The 26,589-nt window shown below is 46.2% G+C and overlaps 1 protein-coding gene across 4 annotated transcripts; it reads right to left on the reverse strand.

Annotated features, from left to right (window-relative positions):
* Positions 1-2,540: 2,540 nt before the first annotated feature.
* Positions 2,541-13,541, reverse strand: LOC144694837 (pituitary homeobox 3-like). Of its 4 annotated transcripts, none has more exons than XM_078565462.1 (4): positions 13,012-13,541; positions 11,830-11,968; positions 4,149-4,357; positions 2,541-3,122 (listed from the first exon to the last, which is right to left on the reverse strand). In XM_078565462.1, exons 2-4 carry the CDS (start codon positions 11,951-11,953, stop codon positions 2,583-2,585), a joined length of 873 nt encoding a protein of 290 aa, XP_078421588.1. In that variant the 5' UTR covers positions 11,954-11,968; positions 13,012-13,541; the 3' UTR covers positions 2,541-2,582. The 4 variants fall into 4 exon arrangements, with proteins under 4 accessions (XP_078421588.1, XP_078421587.1, XP_078421589.1 ...); XM_078565461.1 differs by having other exon boundaries at positions 12,506-13,541; XM_078565463.1 differs by having other exon boundaries at positions 13,389-13,528.
* Positions 13,542-26,589: the final 13,048 nt, after the last annotated feature.

Genomic DNA, 26,589 nt, shown 5'->3' on the forward strand with positions numbered 1-26,589 from the left:
CCTTCCCGAATCGGTCATCGAAAGGTTATATTTTGCAGCGTGGCGTTTATCCGGCTCCCCTTTCAATATTAGCGTCATGACTGAGAGCAGCTCTTAAGAAAAGAGTGTCCAAATTTCGAACAAAATATTTACGTAATAAAATTTCTATCAAATGGATTCAAAGATCCTCGTGCATCAAATGTCATCGGAGGTTTCACCAATTGCATTTCAGTGAATGTTAAAATATCCGTTCCTTCTGCCCGTTCTCCGTTTATATAAGCGCGGGTTGGAACGAATTGACATCTTGTCGTACCCAGCCAGGACTTGGTCAAATTTATTCCCTTCATAGTTCCATGCAAAGGCTTTAAGGGCTGGGAGGGGCTGAAATAAATATTTCTCCACCCTTACTGCCCTAAATTTGTTAAATAATCACATCAGTGTACTCGCAAATGATAAACGGGTCTTTTTTTTTTACATTGAGTGAAAAATAAGAAAAAAATACAATTTCTCGCTCAACGCATCCCTCAGACCCGTCATGTGTCCATCGATCAGTTCAGTGGGAATCTTATGTGGATCCGCCATCAAAAAGCTGAAAATTACAAAAGCATAACAGCAAAAACAAAAAGAGTGGGGACTGCGGGGGAGGGTGGGTATTGGAACAGGATCCTGAGTGGAGCCGAAATAACCAATCGTTCAAAATGCTTATCAAATACTTGCTTTATTCCACCCTGAAGTTAGACTGGAACATTGTCCGCCTACCCGGACAATTTTAAACTCTCCCCTGCTTTGAGAGTCCCCGCAGCCCTGCCCGTACACACTCTCCCTTCGCTACGGCAGGAGCTGAACCCTGCATGTGAACAAAAATAAAAGCAAATAGAAATATCCGTGTCGTTCCCTGGATGTTTGGCCGAACGCGGTGCCTCTCTCCTGCTCAGACCTGTCCCCTGTCGCTCTCTCTATTCGACTGCCTCACCCTCCGAATCTGTACACACGGGGCTCAGGGGCAGACCAGGTAAATTATTTGAAAAAGAAGAAAGAAAAAACAAACTGGAGGGACTTAGGCTTCTAAACCTTCTTTCGAAAAGGCCGACTGACCTTTAGGTGCTGTGCAAAGATCTGTCCAATAAATTCCGAAAAGGCCCGATACTCCCGAGCAACATTTTCGTGTGCTCACCAATCCCTCGACTAAGCAACTTATCATTCGAGATGGCAGGTGAATAAAAGAAATCTGAACGCGGCTCTGCCCGTTTGACACCGACAAACGGCGGCGCTTCATTTATTTGTCCGCCCATTTCCGACGCTGTGGGTATTTCGGCATTAATTTGAACCCTGCTGACACTCGCTTTGCACAGACCCGTGAACACGGGTTGGGGCCCAGCGATCGGGAGGCGGCACTTGCTACTAACCCGCGTCTCTGTCCATTTATTATTAAACGGGGAACCTTTAATCAACAGGCATACAAGTATTACAGTGCTTAAATAACTCGTTATAAACAGCACGACTGCGATGTAACTCTTCGAAAGCAACTCAAAGTAGAGGATCCCGATTAAACGAAAGTGTATAAACATACTAAAAAAAAATGTCCATTTCATTTTCGTACTGTCCTATTTATAGGGAAATAGTCAAATACTACAAGATTATTAATATTTTAAAATATATTCCAAGCTATCAGTACTGAAAGATTTTATCCTAAAATTTTACTTCCGCTTCCCCATCAATATGGGTTCTTGGGGGGAGGGGGTGGAGTGGGGGGGAGGGAGAAAAATAAAAGCTTCTCAACCCGCGGTCGGCATTCTGGACCAGAGGCATCAACCGCTGATGAGTATGACATACCTGTGCCGATTGCACCTGGAAAGGGCATGATCTGAAATCGGCAAGTGGACCATTTTCGTACAAATACCCCTGCCCTCCAAGGTGAAAGGCTTGGGAGCGGCGGAGGGTGTGAGGGTTTGGGAGGGGGAGGGCTGGAGTGAACTGTTATTGCCTCTGTGCAAATTAAGATAAGACTTCTTGCCGAGAGGTGTGGGGAAGAAGAGTATATCACCCAGTGGAAACCACCACCACCCCCTCCCCCCTCCACCACCTCGCCTCCCTCCCTCCCTCCCTCAGTGTGGTTGTCATCAATAACATTTATTTGGAGTTTTCTTTGTGAAATTTGACAAATAGGTTTTGAACCATTCCGTTTGAAGCGGCCTGCCAATTTCCTGGGTATTGTTTAAAAGTAGTTAATATATATATATATATAAAAAACATACTAGTTTGGGACTTTCAACCACTTATTTGCATTTCCTCGCCACACCTGGGCAGTTAAAAGACTATTTCTGCACGGGCCAAGGCGCACAGAGATGGATTGTAAAGGGGGTTGTTCCGTGACCTGTGATGATAATTACGGCATGCTCGAGAGGTACAATTTGCATTGAGGACCTGACACTTTTCATATGAACAAATTATAGACTGATGAGGGCAGAGCGCGATGACCGTTATGTTTGTGTGTTGGAGAGGATATTCTATCCCCCTCCCCCTCCCCCACACCCCATCCCACCCCACCCGTCCCCCAAATAGTTGGGGCTCTAAAATGAGACGTGTAGAATATCAAGTCCATTTTATACTGGTCGATCCACCGCATATTGACAGGGGCTGAGGTTGGAAGCTGGGTTCTGCACGGGCCCATAGCTGAAGGTAGAAGAGTGATGCTTGGCTCGAAGTCTCAGGCTGGCCAAGCTGCTGTTGCAGTTGTCCCGGTACACGTATGGACTGGAGCTAGTTCCGTAGGGGCAAGGGGTGGCAGCGACCGCCGAGTTCAGCGAAGGGCTGCCGAGGCTGCCGTTCAAATTATTCAAACTGGACCCAGGTAGAGCGGAAGGGACCATAGTCATGGAAGGGAGGGAGCTGGGCGTCGAAAACATGCCTTGCGACGACAGAGTGTTGACATTCATGGAATTGAAGAAAGAGAAACTCTTGGCCGAGATAGGGTTGGTGGCTAGTCCTTTCGTGGCCCAATTGTTGTACGAATACCCCGAGTACACGTCCTCGTAGGGTTGCACCAGCCCATTAAAGGGCGCTCCAAAGCCCCCCTTGCAGAGTTCTGCTTGTTGGTGGCGTTCCCGTTTCCTCCACTTGGCTCTGCGGTTTTTGAACCACACCTGACCAAACCGAAAAGTAAAGCAGTTTAATTTTCAACTTGCAAGTATTTAGTGGTGAGAAAACCGAATGCATGTATGGGTCGAACAAAAGCATTTAATGACATCAAATATTGCCTACCTGGAAAATCAGACCAAAATTGTTTCTAACCAGGCAAAGGGTTTCCTATTTGACGGTTCTGTGTCTAATATTTTTCTAACCTAACCTGTGACACAGTAACGCAAACACACACACAACAAAAACATTGAGTGTTCCAATACAAACATATAATCATCGAATAAAATTTATGAAGTCCAGGATCCCGTCAGCTATGGGCCCGTAACTCTTTCCTCAACTTGCCCTGCTACCTTCGTTGATTTGTGCATCTTCTCCATCCACCCCCCGCCCCCCAGGTCCCTCTGCTCCTGCGCTCCTTTTAGAATTTGGAATTGTATGTGTGCAGACAGACATCTGCAAGTTCACATACTCACATCGCGAATGTACGACGTGCTTATTTTTTAGCCAAGCCATTTCAAGCTTCGCTTGTTAGGACCCAATCTTGTGCCCTTTAACCGACTGCAAGGTCTTGTTAAAACCCATGGAAGAAGGTTGAAACGAAAGCTAGGTTCGGCTTTCGAGTCAAACCTCTGGTTCAAGGCGTTCAGAGCAACTGATGTTTCTGGTTTGAATAAATGCACCCATGAGAGTCAGATTTGTGTAATAAAGTCCCAGCTACCCAGAACTATACTTTCCTGTGTTAACTCGCTGCATTTTGCAAACGATTGATTCCCTGAAGTTGTGGTTGCAGTCATTCCCTGGCTTTGTTCACTTGTGCAAGAAATTCCTATTAAAATGCTTTACTTTTTGCTCTAAGTGCCATGCTTTGAAAACCATTTTTACCAGATAAAATGTCAACAGAAAGTTCAAAATATCAGTATCTCGCTTGTTAAGTAACGAAATTTAAAGTCTTAAAGTCGAAACGACAGTACAGTTGCCGTCTAAAGGCTTGCTTTGGGGATGTGGAAGGTTTTGCAGCTTGCAATATTTACCCTGATCCTCGCCTCGGTGAGGTTTGTCCACACCGCTATTTCCTCCCGAGTGGACATGTCTGGATAGCGGTTCCTCTGGAAAGTCGCCTCCAGTTCCTGCAGCTGTTGGCTGGTGAAGTGAGTCCTCTGCCTCCGCTGTTTCTTTTTGACGGAACTGTCTTCCGAGCCCGAGTCGTCGGACTTGCATCGCCGGAGCTGCTCGTTCTCTCCTGCCGGGGGGGTGAGCAACACAACAGACGAAATGAGAAATTGATGTTCTCCCTTCGCTGCGCCATATCAAAAGCTTCCTTAGACCATAGCAATGGCACAAGTTCCAGCACCTTCTCCCCATCTGTAAAAATCTTAAAATTTTACCAAGATGCTGCTTTTTTTAAAAATAAGTATGTCATATTCCAGAGTTTGGAAACTCGGTTCCACACTTTTAACACAATATTTAAAGACAGCTAATTGATTAAGCACTAAGCGTTGTTTTAAACGTGCAATTTGGGGTTCAAATTATCACCTTAAATTATCCAAATAAACTAAACAGACATTGCCGTTGCTGCAGACATTTCCAATAGACGCCCCAATCATTTGTTCAAACTTCTGTGGCAAACTGAACGGTAAATCAGCCTGATATGTATTTTGTAAACTTCGGCCGGCCTCCCAACCTATTGTTTGTTGAAAAATCAATTTTAACCAAAATCTCTGTGGGTAAAGTCAAGATAATCAGGATTCGCGGCGTTCTACCGGCCGCCTCCCGGGTTTATTTCGACTTGGAGAAAGGATAATGTACAGTTTTATTTTTTTCTCTTCTGTGTATCTAGTTCCAAATCCTGCACAATAAACACGAGGGACAGCACAAGCCTGCTTCTGTTTCTGCCAAGTTCCTTTACAACATCCCCAATTCTATTAATCCATATCAAGGGACACCAATTAACAACAAAATATAGAACTTTTCAAAAATGGTGTTCTTGTTGACAAAAGCTGTTTCACATTAGAAATTTCCCGGAACTGGAGATGAGATCATTTGACTTGATCCGATTGTTTTAATTTACACTTTTCAATGATTCATTGATATGTCCAAACTCTTTGCAATTTGTGTGCTCCGGCGCGAATATTCAAATAACCTGAATATGAAAGTGTTACTACCTCTAAAGAAACGGGGTGCTGGCTCTGATACTGTCCAGTGCGCTGCCTGCAAAGTAAACGGTGAAAATCCTTCCTGATTTAGTGACCTGGTTGCTTTCGGAGGGAGAACTTGAGTTTGTGATATTTTTGAGTTAAAGTTATTGAAATTGGTCCTTGTATTGGAAGTATTGAGATGTTTCTGAGGGGGGCATTGTGAAGTTGCATTGATGTGTTGGGAGATTACATGACGGGTATTGAACTGGGAGTTGTTCGCAAATTCTCGCATCTACACCCGATTTGAAAAATTCCACCGTTCGTATGTCTTGTGAAATGTCATTGGTGACCAGGGTTAATACATTATGACCAGAGTTAGTATATCATAACCATAACGAGTGCATTATGGTCGGGGATGCTATTACTGTGACCGGGATTGCTATGTTATGACCAGGGTTCGTGTACATTGTGAAAATAATTCAAAATAAACGCAGAATAGTCGAGAAACTGACCGCGGGCCGAAGACAGACCGCTCCTTAATAGTTATTCCCAAATTGTGTCAATTTAGTGAGCGGCATAATTCGTTAATTGGGATTTAAAATTGGAAACCAAAATTAATTCGGCGAGCTCGTTTTCCTCCAATCACACAATTAATTTCGTACGTCAGATTAATTTAAAATACAAATTTAAAAATCAATCAGTTCGTTCAAATGGAAAGATGGAGAACGGGAGCAGCCAGTACGCACTAGGAGTCAACGGCTTTAATCGTGTTGGTATCATTTTGGAATTTGAAACAAAGAATTTGGCGTTTAAAATAATTCGATGCCACTGTGCAGAAGGCAGCTGCAGCTTCAGCACTTGTCTGGTTCTCTTCACATTCTTACCTCCACTCTCACTGTTCGGCGTCCCGGCTAAGTGCCTGATCCCGAAAGAACTATTATTCCCAGTTGAGTTTTGCAATGATTTCAGAGAAGTCGCTGCCATGCTGTACCTACACCAGTTTAAACCAGAGCAAGGTTTCCGATCAAAAAATAGTCTTCAAATGGTCCATGCAGATTTATTTTTCGAAAGAACAGTTTTTTTTTTCTTAACGCCTGAACGATTTGCACCCGAGGTCCTTTTAATCCTAACTGCTAATTCCAAAACTCAGTCTTTTCCTGTCCGATTCGATGGGGCGGCTGTTTCCTCTTGCTGTCCATTTGGACAGGCAGTAGTAGGTTTGGAATAAAGCACGTTGGATAAGGGGGCCGGTGGGGGAGGGGGGGTGGGGGGGGCTGTTGGGGAATGGAGTAGGAGGAGGCTGGGAACCGAGAGGAGGAAATCCCGCCTATAGATTCTGCGGATTGGTCACTTCAGGTCGTTGGACACAAAATTTTGTCGGGGTCGCAATCTTCGATTGGCTTCATAATCTGCCAATAATAATTGACTTGTGACGCTTTGGTGAAAGGGGTGTCAATGAATGAGCAGCTGTCAGACTGGCTCCAGGGAACCGAACGTCCCAGCCGTCACCTCAGTGGGTCTATTGCACACAAATACCTGAATTCTCCTCGACTGCAGACCCTTCAATCTGAGCTCAGTTGCAACTTGCAATTTATTTCTGTCTATACGTTCTCACAGCCTTGCACCTAATATAGACAAATTCTGTAAAGGCGGCAGCAATAAATAGGTACAAACTCTGTCGCCAATTGTGCCTTGGACTCAAACTCAAACTAAAGCATGAACTTTAGCGTAGAACCCGAGAAGCGTGCCTTGCTACTGTTTGTTGCATTGATGTGCTGTGGGGCTCTTGCCACTGAGAATTTGATCACGGCCTGTGGTTAATATGTGTACACAATGACGCCACTGCAGCCATAAATTTTGGATACAATCTCGTTAATCCCATCGATTTTGTTTAAACGGGACAAAGTTCAATTAACCTCACTTGGAACAAGACAGATAGCTGTGACTTCATACACTCAGCTACGCCGCTATCATATTATTGCCCGATTTGCCCATCTTACACTCGTTCTAAAACATACAAAGGATGCCTTGGATTAGGAAGATAGGCTGTCCTGACTAGATTGATGTGCAGATGTCAACAATGTACAGCTGCCGTAAAATTTATTCTTGGGGGCGGAGAGTTGCTGGGAATAGTTTCGCGCGTTCATAACGATGATGTCATGCTCCTGGGCTTTTGGAATGATTGAAGAATACAATATGTTCGCTTGAGTCTCGCAACTTGAACGGACCATTGTTCAGAAGGAATCTCTTGTTGGTGTTGTCAGGCTGCCAAGTCAGCTCCCCAAACTCAAGAAGCCCTCTCCAGTTCTGGCAAAAGAGCGTCATGGCTGGGAGAGGGAAGCGGTGTGCAAACCGGTGAAGAAAGCTCAGTGATACTTTCAGGAGGGAATGGGGAACACCAAGTGGGAGTGCTATTTAGTCGGGAGACCATCCTGAATAAAGCAGAGGTGGGCACCTCAAGCTTCCTTAGTTGTTAGTGTGTGACACTCTGCCCTCTGGTGCCCTGACCCACAGAGATGGTTGAACTGTCCCTACTGCTGTGGAGCCAAAAATGTACCAAAAACTCAAGCGCGGATTGGTGGCCAACGACGGGGCGATGGCAAGCAGCTGACAGGGCAGCGGCAGAAAGGTGGCTTACTGTGTGCTGCATGTCGGGTTAGCACAGGGGGGTGGGGGGTAGTGGGGTGGTTTGTGTTACTCCTGGCCTCAATCTGCCACATCTTGGTGAGCCACTCACAGTATAAAAGTGGACCCAGAATGGGTTAGTCTATGGACAGAAAGGAAACATTAAGCTTCCAGCCCTTCCCTGCATAACAGCCGTGGAGCTCGAAAATAGCATTCATTGTGTGAAAGGCTGCTTGGGCCAAGTGATGAAGCGCTCCATTACCGTGGAATTGTACAGCCAATCCGCCCATCGCGCCATCATTGCAAGAGCCATCCAATTAGCCCCACTCCCTTTCCCCATAGCCCTACAAACGTTTCCGGTCCACATCACATTTCTTTTTTGACAACCATGGTTTAATCTGCTTCCACCACCCTTTCAGGCCAAATCATAACAACTGGGAGTTTTTAAAAAAAATCCTCACCTCGCTCCTCAGATTTTTTGTTAATTATCTTATATTTGTGTCCTCTAAATATCGACCATCCTAACAGCAGAAACAATTTCACCTTATTTACTCTATCAAAACCCCTCATCATTGTGAACACCCCTTTGCTCTAAAACAGTAATCCTAACTTCTCGAGTCTCTCCCCATTACTTTCATATCTGCGATCATTCTGGTCAATCTCATCTACGCCCCCTTTTTTAGATCGGTTCAGTGAAATGCAGATATTTTAAAATATTTTCTTTTTCGCGCAATATTTGGACGTACACCTGATGTCTAGCCACTTTTACTGTTTTTTTCTGGAATCGACACCGAGAGGGAGGTGGAATCGGGGATTTTTTTTCAGCACGGGGGGCAGATATATTCAGTCCAGAAGAACTTTCTCAATGTGGTCTCAATTCTCTGACATTTTCCCCTCGAAATCTGACAATGCCGCGGCATGAAATGTGCCCGGCAGAGAACCGTGATTGTTGACTGAAGAGAGATGAAGTCTTCTCTCAGTTGTGAATGGAAGAGGACATTAAATGATAAACCATCCCAGAATAAACTTTGTTCAGAAAGGGCGGGAGGTACCTCCTCACAATCGGTCCTGCGGTGTAGTTTCTTTGGAGCTATTCCTTGACTCAATGATGAATTACCGAGGTGATGCAGGGCCCGTATGATCCTGGTAATTAGTGTCCACAAATTGATCATTGTTTTTAACAATTAGGATTCATTTTGATATCTAAAGCAATAGTTATGCTACCCAGGCAGCTGGTAAAAGTTAACAGGGTGAGGGTGGGAGGGGGGCCCAAACGCTGAATGAACTCGGTGCTCTCCCTCCCAGCAGTTATGTTTCTTGTTGGAGTTCTTCCCTGTCCAATTCCCGACCGAGGCTCGGTGCACAGTTCTTGCTGCCGTTCAGAACTGAGTGAATACGGAAGTGATGTGGGACGACATGAAATGCCTTCTCCCTCTGACCTCCTGCATAGTTCCGTGCACATCTTCAACTGCAGTACCTGGACGTACCCTATCCAGGTTTTGTATTTTTAGACCCGTCGAGACAACACTTCGTTGGGGCATTCGTTGGCAGTGAATGCCTCTCAATCCCTTTCCCTCCCCTACCACATACACACACACACAAAAAATTCCTTTCAATGTATGAATGCGTTTTCAAACGAACACAGGTACGGATGAAACTCTCTGTCCACCCTTCCAAGTGTGAGCTGCCACGGATTCTCGGGACGCTTGAATTCGCAAGGTGCACTTTGCAGCTGCACGTTTCATTCTGCCGCTGTTTGGGCAACCGCCTTGCCGCGAATGGCTTTGCTGAGTTGCTGGAAGCCGTGGGCTTTTCCACGAGGTTCCTCCGCTCGACACTGCTCAGTTCAAAAGTCAAGTGGCATCAGGACCAGTTTATTCCTGGCGGAGAGCGGCCCAGCGCTGAGCGCACAAGAAAACCAGTTAGATTGTTAGTCATAAACTCACAGACCCTGTTGCCCTTTGTCTCAGGGTACACGGTTTAAGCAGAGCCGGCTGATATCAGAGACTGACGAGATATCAGGACAGGAACAATGAAACTGAAGCGTCCCCGGGTGATAACGTTACATACCTGGCTTTCCTCTGTCTGGGAATAAAACGGTGAAAATACTGTGCCTCCTGACCCCGTTCTTTGTCCCTTTAATTGCGAAATATATTTTAAAAAATCTATCCCCCTGCCAACCGGTTTTTCAGCCTCACAGCATCGCAATGTTCACTTAACCGCTCATTTTTGTTTTGGCAGTGACTGTTTTGGAGGCCCTTTCCGCAGTAATTTCGGTAAAAGCCCCACACTCCCTCAGTGCACATCTCCTAGTTTCTTCTTGCGATCAGCTACAGGGCCGTGCCCCACGGTCAGCAAATGCTTTCTGCTTTTAAACCCTTATTTTGATCGAACCGACTGATTTATTCGTGCAGTGTGTAAAGTTACAAACAGTAACAAAAAAAAAACCCATGCTGTAAAATATTGCATTGGATGAATCATTCTCGTATACAATTGGGGATTTAATTCAGATAAAAATAGCTGCAGCGAGAAAACGTTAAGTAATGATTGATCGAGGCGGATCACCTCAATCGCTTTTGAACTCAGGAGTCCTGCAGACTCATTTACCAGACTCACTGAGAAATTGGAAGGCTGAAAAGGCACCTTGTACATCAATTTCACTTGAAAGCGTGCAACGCTTATATATTTTATATAATCTATAACCAGGCGATCTCGTGTACGGAGAAGTTCAAAAATAAAGATGTCCCTTCGCTTCAGGACAACAGGAAAAGTGGCACCGTGTAGTGGGTTAAGGTGACAATATAGGATGCGCTATTGAAGTCTCAGGAATGCAGTCCGAACCCCTTTCATTCACTGCTAACATGAGCTATATACCATCAATTCTGACATGCAATCTTGGCATTAAATTCTCGGATGTACGGTGCAGCGTATTGTATTACAGCTGGGCGCCGTGCAGTCTTTGCCAGGGTCCCTCAGCTGACACCAGTTCAGTGAGGAGTGTTTTTCTGGGCTGCAAGCAAGCAGGGCTAATATCTGTCCGGTTAATTTATTACCGGCTTGCAAAAGTCAGCAGCCAGTAAATTCAGTCACGTTAGTAATTACAACAGGTTAACACGGTGCCCGCTATAAATAAAGACACTTAATATTAATCCGGAGTCTCGTAAAAAAAAATGAGGTGTCAGTCGCTTGCTCATCTCCACCCCCTGTACTGAGAAGATTTATAAGGGGTTGAGTTTGCAGAAAGTATTTGCAATGCAGTGTGCGCTTTTTGACAGGCTGTTGAACGGGAACCCGACGCTGAATGTTCGGGAGTACTCTCTGCTGGTTTATTCTAGTTCTCCTCTGGTCCAGGTGGATTCCTACAATCCTGACACCTACGTCCTCCTCTTTGGGAGTCCCTTCTTTCCAAGCCCAGGCATTTGTTTGTGCGCTGGTCCCTTACAAAAGTACCCGAAGTTTGACTCAGTTTTTATCCCAGTGGTCATACCGCACAGGAACCTTTAAGGGTAAAGTGAACGAGAGCCGCAACAGCAACATGTCAATCTGAAACTAAACAAAATCATACTTTGGAACCAACTGACCATTACCCGCTCAAAATACACATGAATATTTTTGACTTAATTACATACAAATTGCAGCACAGAAACAGGACAGACGGCCCAACCAGTCCACAAGCCAGATGTAATTCTATGTAGGGAATGTTATATATTAATTAGATACCCGACCTAATGGATTTTGAATTCACAAAGCCAGTATTAAATATCCAGGTTTGATATTAAGCTTCGGTCGCTCTTTTTCAAAGCTTGAAAGAATTCTATCCTGTGTTGGGGGTTTAGCAGGACTCCTTTTTTGTTAACTGGTGATTTAACTTGCGGCAGAGTGTTGCGACTGCAGGGTCTACCCCGTTTCTCCTGAGCCTCAGCGAGTTTACACACCGCCGCGATTTCCTTACCGCACTTTTCCTGCTGTCTGTAACGGTTGTCTGCCCCCGAACCCGCCGCTTCCCCTAAGCTGCTCAGCTTCTGCTTTGGACATTCCGAGTCGGCGAGTTCAACAGAGCCAAACGCAAATTCCATTCGAAGAACTTAATCCTGCAAACAGTACAGAGCAGCGTTAAAAAGCGGGGAGAACATCAGTAGCCGGTGCAACTGCTCACAAGTGACACGAATCCGTCTTTGGGCAATATTTTCGACCGTCCTTTCACCAATACCAGTTAAAACTTCCGAAATTCTCCTATTTTTTTTTAAATATCTTGCTCTGGTGCCAATAAAGAACATTTACAAGTCGTTTCACATTGAAGGGACTCGGTCTGCAAGTGTGCAGGATCCACATAACCAGACATGAAAATAACTGCTCTGACTACCAGTCCTTATCTCAGGCTTGGAAACAGCTCACACATCTTCAGGATATTGTCAGAACGCGCGTTGGGATTTACCTGGCTGTTAGTTTATGTTTTTGGACTGAAATATTTTAGCCGTGAGAATGGCGTTTATCAAAACATCACGCCGCGCACACAAGGCAAGTTTTTTTCCTCTCTCTCCTCTGTGTTGTAAATCTGCTTTATTAGGGGAAAAAAAAAACGACAGCAACAAATCAGCGGCCACATTTCCTGCAAGACCAGCAGCTACCTGGTAGTTATTGTCAGTCGTAGGAAGAACGAGTGCTGCTGTGTGCATTTGATGGCAAACACATGTCTGCAATATTGCGGATAGACAGCAACAGTCTACCTCAGCTCCTGAGTGAGGCAGCCAAAGACAATCACCCAGTGTTGGCACCTGTCTCTATTTGTTGGCTCCTCACTCGGTGTATATTTTATCTGGTCCTACCAAATATTAACATTCCACGGTAGCTGTTTGTTAGATTTACCACTTTATAACAACGCTTAAAAGTAGGAGTCCCCCCCGCACCCCCCCCAAAATCAAACCGCAACAAAGAGTTACCAGAAAGAGGAACAGCCTTCTGCCCTGGCACCATCGGACAGTTCCTAACCGTATTTTCCTTGTCACAAGTGAACACCGGTGACACCGTGGAAGGGGCAATTACAAGCCTAGCTGGGCCCGGCGAGTTTAACAACCTGGAGGGAGCTGAGTAAATCGGTGGGCGATCCTGTAGAAGTTTTAGCTGAATCAACTACCTCGAGGACTCCCAGGTGGCTCGGCGGATTTATCCTGTGAGTAGGGAGGAGAGTCACACCAGCATTTTCTGTTTTGTCCATACTTGTCCAGCCGCCCTATATTGGAGTGCCAATGTGTGGACCGAGGGTGAGGTCAATCTGAACACTTGCAGCACTCACTGACACACCAGGTCAGTGCCCACTTCTGTAAGATACCACCATTGAGGCCCAATCTCAGCAAGGAATCACCGCCTTCAGGATAGAAGGAGGGGAGAGAAAAGTTGTAGACAAATAAGAATTTTGAAAATATATTCTGTTGTTCACACTCACCCCCCCCCCACCTTTAAAGTGTTCCAATTTCGCGCAATATAAATGCCAACACAGAGAATGTATTTTACCTGCATCAACCTGACCCACAATTCAATCAACAGAACAGTACAATCTGAACTTTTTTTTTACATATAATGACTTGCAAAGTTACAATGTGATTTCAAAGAAAAAATGCCTTTTTAAGGCGTGTATCAATTATTAAAGTCACATTTGCTGTTGAGATGACTTCTGACGCAGGTTGGATTTTGTCAATATAAGACCCTGTATATTTACCAGATGATTGGACTAGTTAGCAAACAGAAAAGGTGGAGACCTGAATGGGGAGGGGACTGAAAGACACATTTGCATCGCGCATCGCGAATTAATTTTGGGGATTTGACTTGATTAAGATGTCTGTCAGTTTGCAATTCAGAAAACTCATTATGGGACTTGGAGCCAAGAGGCTAGTGCTAGGGCAGATGGAATTACCGCTCAGTGTTTGCTGATGATAATTTGCGCTTTCAGCCCTGGATTTGCATATATTGCATCTGTCAAGTGCCTTTCTCTCTCATTTAAAAATAACTTTGAACTGGCACCGTGTTTCCTAATATGGGGGTCGAGGATATATTACCAGCTTCCTTTCATTTTCAAGTCATATTGGTTGCACAAAGAGGCGAGTAGCATTAATATTAATAGGGCTGATGAAGTTGTCCCATGTCAACGCCTCAGGATTCGTGTCCAACAGCTACCATAACCTTTTTGTTGACGGTCCCTTGCACACTGATATGCCAAAATGATCGGGATCTTGCACTTTCCCCATAAAAGGAGAAATTAGAGATTCAACCTGGATCTAAACCAGAGTAGATGAATCTTTGGCGGGGGTTGGGTATTATCTGGCTTCTCTGTATGGATTACACTAAAAATGTGGCCGATCTGCTTGTCCATCTCTCCAGCTATGTCTGCCTCCTCTATCTGCCTTATCTCTTATTCTGCAAATAACTTTTTGAAAGTCAGGAGAGCGATATCCTACTGAAACCCCTACTCATATCCCACTCATATGGAAATAACCAGAAACAGTACAAGGGTTAAGCTTTGGACGATTCTGTTTCCCAACGATGGGAATTCCTGTTCAACCAATGAAGGCAGTTTTAGGAGCACCGAATTACAGTCTTTTTGTGACTATTTCGGACTTCTCAACCTCGTGCCGAGCAAATGCTTGCCAAATGGTAAAGCAGTGGCTGGCATCATGAGTTCTGATCTGAGTGCTCTCGGCTACAAGTTCGGAGGCGGGTGGAGTGAAGGCGGTTGTAGTCTTGGAGAATGTTAATTCCATCCCGAATTATACGAACCCAATTCCTCAGGCGAACGAAATATATCTGAGCTTGATGTAAATACTGAGCAGATGGGGATGTTACATGCTGTTTCTTGGGATCCCTATCCCGGTAATGTACTGTGCTAAGCCTTGTTGACCAGTTCCTGTATGTTCGCTGTAAGCCATAAAGGAGGAAACTGATAACTTTAACACATCCGTGTAGGGGAAGGTCTGGAGAGCGGAGATGGGGGAGGGAATGGAGTGGGGTCAGTGCAGGAGGATAGATCCACCAGCCCGTCCAAGAATTAAGTGGCCCCGAAACATCCAAAGTAACCCTTGCTCCTTCATTCTTCCAAGATTTAAAAAAAAAATTCTTAACCGAGTTGCTTGTTAGATTAACGAAATAAAATTTCATATAGAAACAATCTCGAAAGCAAATAGCAATTTACAATTGGGTGGTTTGAGAGAAAGGACTACCTTCGTCAGTGGCCAAGTGTTGAAACCTTTCACATAAAGATTGCATCCGTCCTTTCCCCAGTCGAATCCGACACGTACCCAAAGTGACTGCAGTAATCTCAATCCCAATTCCCCAACACCGCCGCAGCCCCCATCGTCATCCCCCAGGAGGGATAATTCCTTCTGTGTTCCGTGCAACAAAACAACACACCTGGTCCAAAAGAGAATGACCCTGACATTACACAGTGACCGAGTTGGTAAACTCTGTCCCCTACCCCGGGTTGCTTTCGATGGAGGTCTTGAAGCATTGGTTTTAGCCTTCGTAAAAGACCCTCAGAAGCGGAGCAGAGAGGGATTTGAGATCAACACATCCGCGTTCCCCGGTGCAAATTCAGGTCCAATCAGAGATTTCGTTGCAATTGCACATGGAAGGAATTTCACCCCCTCCCCCTCCCCGCTCAACCTCAGCTTTAGGACCTATGCACACCCCAGTCTGGTTAACCCCCTTCCTCCACGACAGAAACACTCCAATAAAATAGAACATTATGAAAACACTCAGCAGGTCGGACAGCGACTGTGAGAGAGAAGAAGAGTAAATGGTTCAGATAGGCGACCTTTCAGCAAAATCACTGGCGTCTCCTGGTGCAGCGGGCAAGAAGAGAAGGGAAGCCTCCCATGAACGACCCGGGGAACTGGCCACACCGTGAAAACGTTGCAAGAACTTGTTCAGCACCCTCAGCGGTGACAGGGGAGTTGGATGTTTCTATATGATTGAAATATTTGCATGCGGGTAGGGGTTAATGCCTAGAACTTCCAGACCAGCTCTCCTGTCCTGAGAGTTGTTGCTCGTTTATTAAACAAAACGTCACTATTTTTTGGAGGGACCTCGCTTCCCATCTTTGGTCAGGAGCAGATTCCGCGAGCGGCCTGGACATGATCTGGAGCCAGTCGGTGCGGCGCACAATCGCGCGAATGTTGCAACCCACCGGGTACAGCCGAAGGGAGGAATCCGAACGGCTCTCAAAACATTAATTTATTTCATACAGCGAGAAGGGGGAACAGGGGAGCAAATATCGAAGAATTAACGAACAAAACTGAGAAAATGTGCACAGCAATTTTCCCGTTTGGTTCAGGTTGAGGCTTATTTAGGTTCGATAAGTTAGCTCGAAGGCAGCAGTGTATTCTGAGACGATTTTTCTGGCGATTGCACCTTCACTTGCACCTTGTGAGCTCGGAGTACTCGTGTCATCGATATTTGTGATTGTGTTGACTTTCTTTCAATCGATAACGCCTTAATTTCAATCAATGCAATCACTACATTGCCAAGGAATCCTTCATTTCTGGGGGTTGATGGTTTTCTCCCCCTCTTGTTCCCCCTCACCTGACATTCTAGGACTTGTCCAGCGCCCCCACCCCTGTATCTGAAGGCCAAGATTTATTTCAAATATCAGGTGCAACCTCCCGACCTTCCCCAAATGGTTTGATTTCACACTGCTTTCCGCTTGTACTCAGTTCATCTGCCCTCCAAGAACCACTTCCAATCTGCACAGTGGGGGTCTTGGCTGAAAATATTTGCTGAGAGCTGAAAAAGAGAGAGAGAGAGAGAGATCACTGAAATAGCCATCGTTTTAAACCCGGCACGGACATGTTCACACAGTGCGAGCAGACTCGGCATCAACTGGTCCAACACTCGAGATGGCCCAGTCGGTTAACCCACTCCTTATTCGGTATTTGAAATTCTTAACTGGCGTGCTAACTGGCATTGGCAGTTGAATATGATCATTTAAATCCGATTAAACATGTTGTCGTTAATTCTTCCAGTGTGGTTTTTTTTTAAACTACTTCTCTCTTTGAGTTTATTGGAAGGCGCTTGCTTTCAAATCCCGACAAGTAACGTTGGTGGAAAGTTTGCAACCTTGGGTCTTCTCACAGGATGTACGGGGACCAGGGCACAGGATAAAAGCAAAATACTCCGGCTGCTGGAAATCTGAAATAAAAAACACAAAATGTTGGAAAAACGCAGCAGGTCTGACAGCATCTGTGGAGAGAGAAGCAAGAGTTAATGTTTGGAGTCTGTGTGACCTCTCTTCAGAGCATCTGGAGTTGCCCATCTCGGAAAATGAGATGGGTGGGATAGAATTCGGAATGCACTATTGGAAATGGACTGGAAATGCCGAAATCAAGCGGGTCAACAGCACCACGTGAAGAATCAAGCAAAATAGTTTTAACAGCCAGGTGTAATTCTTCCTTGGGGCTGAGCGAACATTCACCTCTTTCTACTTCTGTGCCAATGCTATTTTTAATCTCCAAAAGTTAAGAAATACCAGAGAGTAAAATTGCCTGACCGTGTCTGTCCTGGAAGTTCAGGCAGGCTGCGATCAGAGCCAGCATGGAAAAGGACTGTGATAAAAGCAAAGAACTGCGGATGCTGGAAATCCAAAACAGAAACAGAAATACCTGGAAAAACTCAGCAGGTCTGGCAGCATCGGTGGAGAAGAGCACAGTTGACGTTTCGAGTCCTCATGACCCTTCAACAGAACAAAGTAAAAATAGGGGTGAAGTATAAGCTGGTTTAAGGAGGGGGTTGTTGGGAAAGGACTGTTGTGGGAGATGAATGTTCTGTGGCAATTTGACTGATCTGGCGGAAGTCACATCTCCTCATATTTGTACAACCCCCACTCTATCAAAAAACAAGAAACTTACTGGTACAAGAGATATTTTTCAGGGGAATATACAGGATGCACAGTATAGATTGTACTTAACATGATTGGAACTCAAGAGATATCTACCAGACAATGGCAACTGTCCATTGCATGGATGTTACTGGGGGAGGAGTGCTTCAACAGTGAGGAGCCCCCAGAAACTTAGAAACATGGTTATACTGTCACTATCACATGCAAGGACACCATGTTGGGAAATGGCATCCCTAAATGCAGAAGTGGCAGTGCAGCTGTGAAGATGCTGCAACCCTCTCAAACACTGGGATTGTGAGACCCTTTGTAGGACACCATTTCCCTCTGAAAGAAGAAAGATTTGCAGTTCTGTAACGCCTTTCACCACCCCAGAATGTCCCAAGTTTCTTTACAGCAATAAAAAACTTTTGAAGTGTAGTCACTTCTAATGCAGGAACAGAGCAACCAATTTATGCACGACAAGCTCCCACAAACAGCACGATGATAATGACCTGGTAACCTGTGATATTGGTTGAGGCATAAATATTGTCCAGGACACCGGAGAAAATTCCTCTGCTCTTCTTCTTAGTTGTACCATGGAATCTTTTACATCCTCCAGAGATGGGATCTTCGTTTAATGTATAATCTGAAAGATGACACCTTCAGCAGTGCAGTCTTCTGTACATGAGGCGTGTCAGCCTAGATTTTTGTGCTCAAGTCTCTGGAATGGTTGTGGCACAGCTGATGGTAAATGCTGAGCTGCTCAAATCCCAAAGGGAAACTTGAAACAACTGATTTGCAATTTGTACAAATTTAGGGATGTGTGCCTTGAATTCAGTAGTATAAAGACTACCAGTCTTTGAAATGTTACAGGTGCATTTTTCATACCAAACGGCATGACTTTAAACTGATAAAGTCCATCAGGCACAAAAGCTGATATCTCCTTTGCTCTCTCCCATAACAGTGCTTGCCAATATCCTTTTATTAAGTCAATATTTGTGATAAATTTTGCTTGTTCCACTTTCTCAATAAAATCTTCCAATCATGGTAGGGGATAAGAATCCACTTTTGTCACTGCATTCACCTTTCGATAGTCCTCACACAGGGTAGAATTTTCCCTTGTTGGGTGAGCACGTGCCCGACCTGAACAGGAGAAAAATAGTGTGCGATGACGTCGGGTGAGCATCCCGGTGTCGTAGTGCACTCGCTGCAATATTTCAGTTGGTGAGTGCGAGCAAGAGGTGGTAATGACATTAAGGGTATGGCAGGAAGATGGATAAATGGATTTCAGGTACTGATCAGCCATGTTTAATTGAATAATGGAACAGGCTTGTTGCCTTCTTCTACCTATAAATATTATTATAAATATAGCATAGGGATTTAAATCAATGGAACTCAATGGAAATAAGGACGGAGTGTGTGATATTAAAATTTGAGTTGAATTATTCTGCATCCACTGGCCCTCCCTCCAACACCACTTGGGGAAGAATGCACTTGGACTTGAATCCCTGTGGGCATTGCAGTAGGTGATTGATTCTCATTCCATTAATCCTTGTTCACATCCCTGAATGGAGTGTTACAGAAATAATAAGCGTTTCTTTTCCTTCTTTGTTCATCCTGCTCATATTCTCAATCTCTGAAGTCTACTTACGTGATCACTATCCACCCTGTGCTATTATTTCCATTCCCTATTGTTTAGTACATGCTGTAGCCAGTGGTTCTGTAGAGTACAAATAATCTTGCAGAGTAGATCAGCATTTACCATCGTCCACATTATATGAAACAAAACTTGTTCTTTCAGCCCACTATCTGGCTTTATTACTTTTTAAAAAAATTAGTTTAAACCGCCAAGATGATAGGATATCGTGAAAGTTCCTCCAGTCTCATTATGCAGCTACATAATAATTGGGTTGACATTTTCCTGTGTTTGGTATTTCGGTCGAAAATGGTTGGCTCAGAACAATAGGAGAGAAGGTGAGATAACAGCAAGAAACCAGGGGGAGGGGCAGGGGGATGGTGTGGTGGGGTGGTGGCAGGTGGGGGGCATGCTCACACATCTTCGAAGGTGCAGGTGGCATGAAGAAACAAATTTCTTTACACAAAAAGTTGATAACTTGGATTAGAATCGCTACATGCAGTGCCAAGATAAAAGAACCAAGATGATAGGATATCATAGAACCATAGAAAAGTTACGGCGCAGAAAGAGGCCATTCAGCCTATTGCGTCTGCGCTGGTCAAAAAGAGAAAAAAGAAACTAGCTGCTCGTTTTAATCCCACTTTCTAGCACCTGGTCCGTAGCCTTGCAGGTTACAGCACTTCTGCAGATCCAGGTCCCTTTAAATGAGCATTTCAGCCTCAACCACTAACTTAGGCAGTGAATTCCAGATGCACACCACCCTCTTGGTGAAAAACGTTTTCCTCATGTTCCTCTAATCCTCCTACCAATCACCTTAAATTTATGCCTCCTGGTAATTGACCCCTCAGCTAGGAGAAACAAGTCTTTCCTGTCTACCCTATCTAGGCCCCTCATAATTTTGTACACCTCAATTAGGTCACCCCTTAGCTTCCTCCGTTCTAAGGAAAACAACCCTAGCCTATCCAATCTCTCCTCATAGCTGCAATTTTCAAGCCCTGGCAACATTCTTGTACTCTGCACTCTCTCCAGGGCAATTATGTCCTTCCTGTAATGTGGTGACTAGTACTGTACACAAAATTCCAATTGTGGCCGAACCAGCATTTTACACAGTTCCATCATTACATCCCTGCTTCTGTATTCAACACCTCACCCAATAAAGTAAAGCATTCCAAATACTTTCTTGACTACCTTGTCCACTTGTCCTGCCACCTTCAAGAACATGTGGACATGCATGCCAAGGCCTCTCACTTCCTCAAACCCTCTCAATAACTTCCTGTTTGTTGAGTATTTGTTATGTACTTTCTGTCTTGTTTAGCTTGCCGTACTTTGCAAGCCAGTGCATTATGGGATTGCAGAATCCATCTTGTTAGTTCAGTTGCTGAAGTAAAATATATGAAAACACAATGTTTAACCACCTTCGCGCCTCCATGAGTATTGATTAATCTTTAAAAAGTTATCGGCAGTACCAGTATTAAAACATAACAGTAATCTTTTGCTTTGTTTGCCCTCCCCAACTGCATTACCTCACACTTTTCCAGATTGAATTCCATTTGCCACTTCTCTGCCCACTCAACCAAACCATTGATATCATTCTGGAGTCGACAGCTATCCTCTTCACCAACAGCTGCACGGCCAATTTTTGTGTCATCCGAAAATTTCTCAATCATGTCTCCCACATTTAGGTCTAAATCATTAATCTACACAACAAGCAGCCGGGGCCTAACACCGAGCCCTGCGTAACACAACTGGAAAACTTTTCCATTCACAAAATCATCCATCAGTATCATTAGCTCTCTGGTTGCAATATGCTACCATAAATGGGATAAATATTTCCTGTGTTTGCTATTTCGAATGAAAATACTGTCATAATAAAAACTTTTACAACCACATGTAGGATGACGCTACATATATTTAGATTTTCTGGCCAGACCTTGATTGCATCGATTTTACACCATGAAAGTGGATGTCCCTAAACCAACCTATGAGAATTCCCACCTCAAAGCCTGATAACAGTAAGGAAAAAAGACAAGGTGAAAGTGAAACACTGTGGATGCAAGAAACCTGAAACAAAAACAGAAAATGCTGGAAAAACTCAGCAGGTCTGACAGCATCTATGGAGAGAGAAAAACAAAGTTAACGCTTCGAGTCCGCATGACCCTTCCTCAGAGCAAAAAGACAAGGCACTTGTGGTTGAGAACAATAGGAGGGGAGACAAGGCAAATCAAGAGGTGTAAAAACAGCAAGAGAGACCTGGGGTTTATATACACAAATCTTCGAAGATGATAGGACAGGTTGAGCATGCTGTTAAGAAAATCATATGGGATCCTTTGTTTTAGGAAAAGACAGAGTACAAAAGCAAGGATGTTATGCTAAACCTTAATACAACTCTGGTTCGGTCTCAGCTGCAGTATTGCGTTCAATACTATGCCACTGTACTTCCAGAAAAATCTTAGACAGAGTGCAGAGGAGATTTACTAGATTGGTATCAAGGATGAGGGAATTCAGTTATATGGAGAAATTGGAGAAGCTGGGGTTGTTTTAGAGTAGAGAAGGTTAATAGGAGCAGCTCTGAAGAAGTGTCACATGGATTTGAAACGTTAACTCTGGGCAGAATTTTATGTGTGACATGCGGGTGGCGGGACCCGCACGTCAGCGCTTAAAATGCCGTGCGCTGATGTCGGGCGAGCGTGCCGACGTCAGCACGCGCCATCGCGATATTTAGCTGGGCAGGCGCGCAAAGAAGTATGACGCACGCCCGCCATTAATTTAAGGCCTTGTTAAGGCCCTTAACTCGGCAATCGATGCCGATTTTGAGGCGCCCGTGCGATCTTCGGCTCCGCGCAGGGGCGCAACGGGCAGGCAGGTAAGTGACTTTTGAACAAACTTCATCCACGGGTGGGATATGTGGGCTAGGAGGGGTTGTTAATGTTTTACCTGAAGTATTTATTGCAGAAAGTGTTTTAAACTTGCCTGTTTGACTGTTAGCAGTCCAGATCGATTTCCAACAGCTTTCTCTGTACTTTGAAGCTTCAGCTCAGCACTCTGCAAAGAGTAATCTTTATCGGGCCTGCAGCTTTCCGGAGGCCTCCATTTAGCCTGGGGGTATGGGTTCTGACATCTCCACTGGAGGCAGCTCCTCTGAGGAAGAAGGGAGGGCTAGAATAAGGAGGAGGCCAGGACTGGACAATCAGCCTTCAGGGGAGCCACCTTTGAGTGGCCAGGCCAGGGCCAAGAGGTTGTCCAAGGTGGAAGGGGCTGCAGAAGATGCCACTATCCTGCTGCCAGGGTATACAGGCGGCGAAGCAGCTACCTCAATATGACTGAGGTGCAGTGCCGAAGGAGGCTCCAAATGCCAAGGGGGACAGTGAACTATATCTGTCAGATGATTGGCCCTGAGATCTCCCCCAACTGTGTGGGCGGAGACCCCCATGCCAGCGGCTCTCAAGGTCACAGTTACCCTCCACTTCTATGCATCTGGCTCCTTCCAGGGCTCGGTGGGTGATCTTTGTGGTGTCTCCCAATCAGCTGTCCACACTTGTGTCAAGCAGGTTACAGACGCTCTGTTCAGACATGCATTGACCTTCATCCACTTCCACTGCGACCAGGCAAGTCAGGCACAGCAAGCCAAAGGCTTCGCGGCTGTTGCTGGCTTCCCCCACATCCAGGGTGCAATAGACTACACACATGTGGTCATCAAGGCACCAGCAGGTGAGCCCGGTGCCTTTGTCACCAGGCAGGGCTTCCACTCCATGAATGTGCAGATAGTATGTGATCACAGGATGCAGATTCTACAAGTTTGTGCAAGGTACCCAGGCAGCTCCCATGACACCTGCAACTTCAGACACTCCCAGGTGCTGGGGCTCTTCAGTGCTCTGGCTCGGCTGGATGGATGGCTGCTAGGTGACAGAAGGTGGCTCATGACGCCTCTCCGCCATCCAAGAACAGGAGCTGAGGAGCGCTACAATAGGAGACACAGCTGTGGTGGAGAGAGCCATCGGTCTTCTCAAGACGCGCTTCCGATGGCTGTCCGCTCAGAGGGCGCACTCCAGCACCCCCCAGATCACGTCTCTGTGATAGTGGTAGCATGCTGTGCTCTGCACAATCTTACGCTGGAAAGGGGGATGCAGTTGACGATGAAGACCTTGACGCAGTGGATGAGGCTGCACATGATGAATCCAGCAGTGGCTCAGAGGATGAGGGAGCACAGGGCAATGATGAGGGGCTGCACGCCGACCCATTACTACACCAAGGAGGCAGGGACATCCGGGACACTTTAATCCGATGAACCTTCAGCTAGCTCCACACACATGGATCTGCAGGACCAGCATTGCCTGGCGCTTCCACACGTGGCACTTAGGTGCTACATCTTCCACCTCATCAGCTGCAACTAAGGGCTCAGTACATAAACATCAATGTCCACTCAAACACTCATGATATGTCTGTGAAACAGGCAAATGCAGCACAAAGGAAAAACCCTCAGCCATGGTCACAAAAGTGGACTTTATTGCCACCAAAAAAATGAACAAACGTTGCTCTGATGCTGAGAATCAAACATTCCCGAATCTAGGGCCAACACAAAATCACCAGTGACAAACCCGTGGAGTGCCTAATGTGCCTTATGCTTACATTTGCGGGTGCTACGTCTTGGTGCTGCCCCATTGCTCGGAGTAGCTTGTGAGACAGCCTGCTGACTCTGCTGTCCTGTTGGCTTTAATGACCTTGGCGGCTATTCTTTGGTCTGTGAAGCCTGTGCTGGCCCCGCCTGGGAGGGAGTGGCCAGTTCCAGAACTGGAACCTCCCCAGTTGTCGCAGCCTCAACAGATGCAACGTTGACTGGCAGAGGGGTGGAGGAGCTGCTGCCCTCATCCGGAGTGCCCTGAGAGGAGCTCACAGTGACGGCAGGCAGCTGCTGCACCAACGTGACCTCCCTGCTCACTGCAGATGGATGGGCACCGAGCTGGGTCACTTGGTGCCCAGAACATCTCCTACATTGCCAATGACCACTGGTGGCCATTAGCGCTGTGAGGGCTTGCAGGTCAGAGCGTAACCCAATCAGATTATTAATCTGTTGGAAGCCCCTCTCCATGAGAGTCGCCAGTTTCTCAATGGAGGAAGCCTGAAGCTCTGTCCTGAGGTTCATGCCATCACTGACACTCTGCCTGGATTCCTCCACCACAGAGACCAAGTGAAGCACACCCTCATGCAACCCTGTCAGATGCTCCCGCGCACTCTGCTGCTTGTCCTGCAGCTGCTGCATGACGGACATCTCCAGAGGCACATCATCACTGCCCGACTCAGCATATGCCTGGTCCCCTGCAGACTTCTGGCTGCTGGCACCATTGGCACTCTCTGTCAATCTCCGTGCCATCTCCTCCAGCGATTGTGAAGTGCCCTCTCCACTGTGCCCCGGGTCACTAGCCAACGTTATAATCCCCACCGATGTGGTAGTTGCTGCGCTGGTGCCTGGCTCGCTGAAATGATGTGATGCAAGTTGCAAGTGATGCCCCTCAGGTGTGGAGGGGGTGCTCTGGACTTGGTGCTGGCCGCCATGTGGTGGTGATGCTGAAATTAACAACAAGGACAGTGCATCAGTTAGCGTTCAGTCAGTAACACCTTTCATCCCTTTACCGCCCAGGCTCATAATGCGCTCAACCTTCAAGAACCTAAGGAGACCAACATTGGTGGGGTGGTAAATAGTCAAGAGGAGGCCCAAACATTACACGCGCATACAGACAGGCTGGTCAGATGGCCTAAAGAATGCCACATGGAATGTTATGTGGATAAATGTGCAGTTAAGCACTTGGGCAAGACAAACAAGGTATGGGAATACATGAGTAATGGTAGAACTGTAGAAAATCACGACGATTACAGGGACCTTACTGGGCAGACCCGTTAAGGTAGCAGAACAGGAACATAAGGCGTTTAACAAGGTCGAAGCCAGACTCGCCTTTATTAGTCGAGGGATAGAATGTAGGAAATGGGAGGTCATGTTGCAAGTGCAGAAAACGCTGTTGAGGCCACAGCTACACTTCTGCGTTCACTTGTGACCTGCGCTTCATGGGAGGGATGGGATTGGAGTGGGGAGAGCGCAGAGGTTTCTGACTTGGATGCATGCTGGCCTGGAGAGTTGGAGTTATGAGGAAACATTGCAGACACTTGCGACATTTGCCGTGGAGCACAGGAGATTGACAAGTCACATTATTGACCTTCATACCATTATGAGGGGCATAGAATGGGTGGTCAGAAGGCAACATTTCCCCTTCGCGAAGGGATGACGAACGTGGTGGCATTTATTTACGTTGAGTGCCATGAGGTTGACAGATGAGGTGCTGAGGACCTTTTGGACAGAGTAATGTGGGACGCAGTGGCTGAAAGGGTGGCGGAGGTACAAACCCTCCTATGCAATAAGTCTTTGGATGTGCAGCAGCGATGCCATGGCATGTGAGGCCATGGAGATAGTGGTCACAAATGGGATAAGGCGACTTTGGAAGGTGCTAGAGACGCACATCCTCAAGGGGCCGAGGGACCTTTGTGAATGACCCACACGTCTGACTGTATCAGTCTGTGAATGAGCAGTGTTGCAGCATTAACAATTGCAGCAACCATCAGTGCTTTGGATGGTGGGGAGACAGAGAGGATGGGACTGTGGGCCTCAAATACCTGGCCGCTGGACCCCAGCGCCTGCCACCTGCCGACCTGGCCGCTTACCTCCTCCCCAGCTCCATGGCCTGCAAGGGTGGTGATATGCTGCAGCATGGCATGGCCACCACCAGTCCGCAAACGCTCCTGGCTATTGTGTTCAGTTTTTGCCTGCAGAACAGAGAAGAGGATTTATTGGGGCTGATCGCTCATGTACTCTACACGTGCACACCGCAGCCCAACCACAGTGGCCCATCTGAGGCCTCCAACGGCTCCTGTCCACACTACTGGATGATCAGTCACCAGAAGATAGTACGGCTGCTCCCAACCCCCTACCCCACCTTGGACACATTTGGCGTCCATTGCTTTGAATAACACACGGGTCTTATTGCCAATGGCAAGGAGGTGCAACTAGGTGCGGCGCCTAGGCCAGCAGATGGCTCTTGGCCACGACACCTTGGAGGCTCCCCTTCCACCATCTCATCACCATCAATAAGACATGTGTTGGAGTTCTGAGTATGTGCCTAGTTGCCTCCCCTGCAGGTTGCCCCCAGACTACTCAAATGCGACAAACA

Source organism: Cetorhinus maximus, chromosome 20 (assembly GCF_964194155.1).
Source record: "Cetorhinus maximus chromosome 20, sCetMax3.hap1.1, whole genome shotgun sequence".
Lineage (NCBI taxonomy): Eukaryota > Metazoa > Chordata > Chondrichthyes > Lamniformes > Cetorhinidae > Cetorhinus > Cetorhinus maximus.

Excerpts from the sequence above, each read along its gene's own strand:
- LOC144694837 (XM_078565462.1), bottom strand. The coding sequence starts at position 11,953 with ATGGAATTTGCGTTTGGCTCTGTTGAACTCGCCGACTCGGAATGTCCA. Across the intron at positions 4,358-11,829 it reads CAGACAGCAGGAAAAGTGCG|GAGAGAACGAGCAGCTCCGG; the intron begins GTAAGGAAATCG and ends CCCCCCCGGCAG. Across the intron at positions 3,123-4,148 it reads TCACCGAGGCGAGGATCAGG|GTGTGGTTCAAAAACCGCAG; the intron begins GTAAATATTGCA and ends CGGTTTGGTCAG.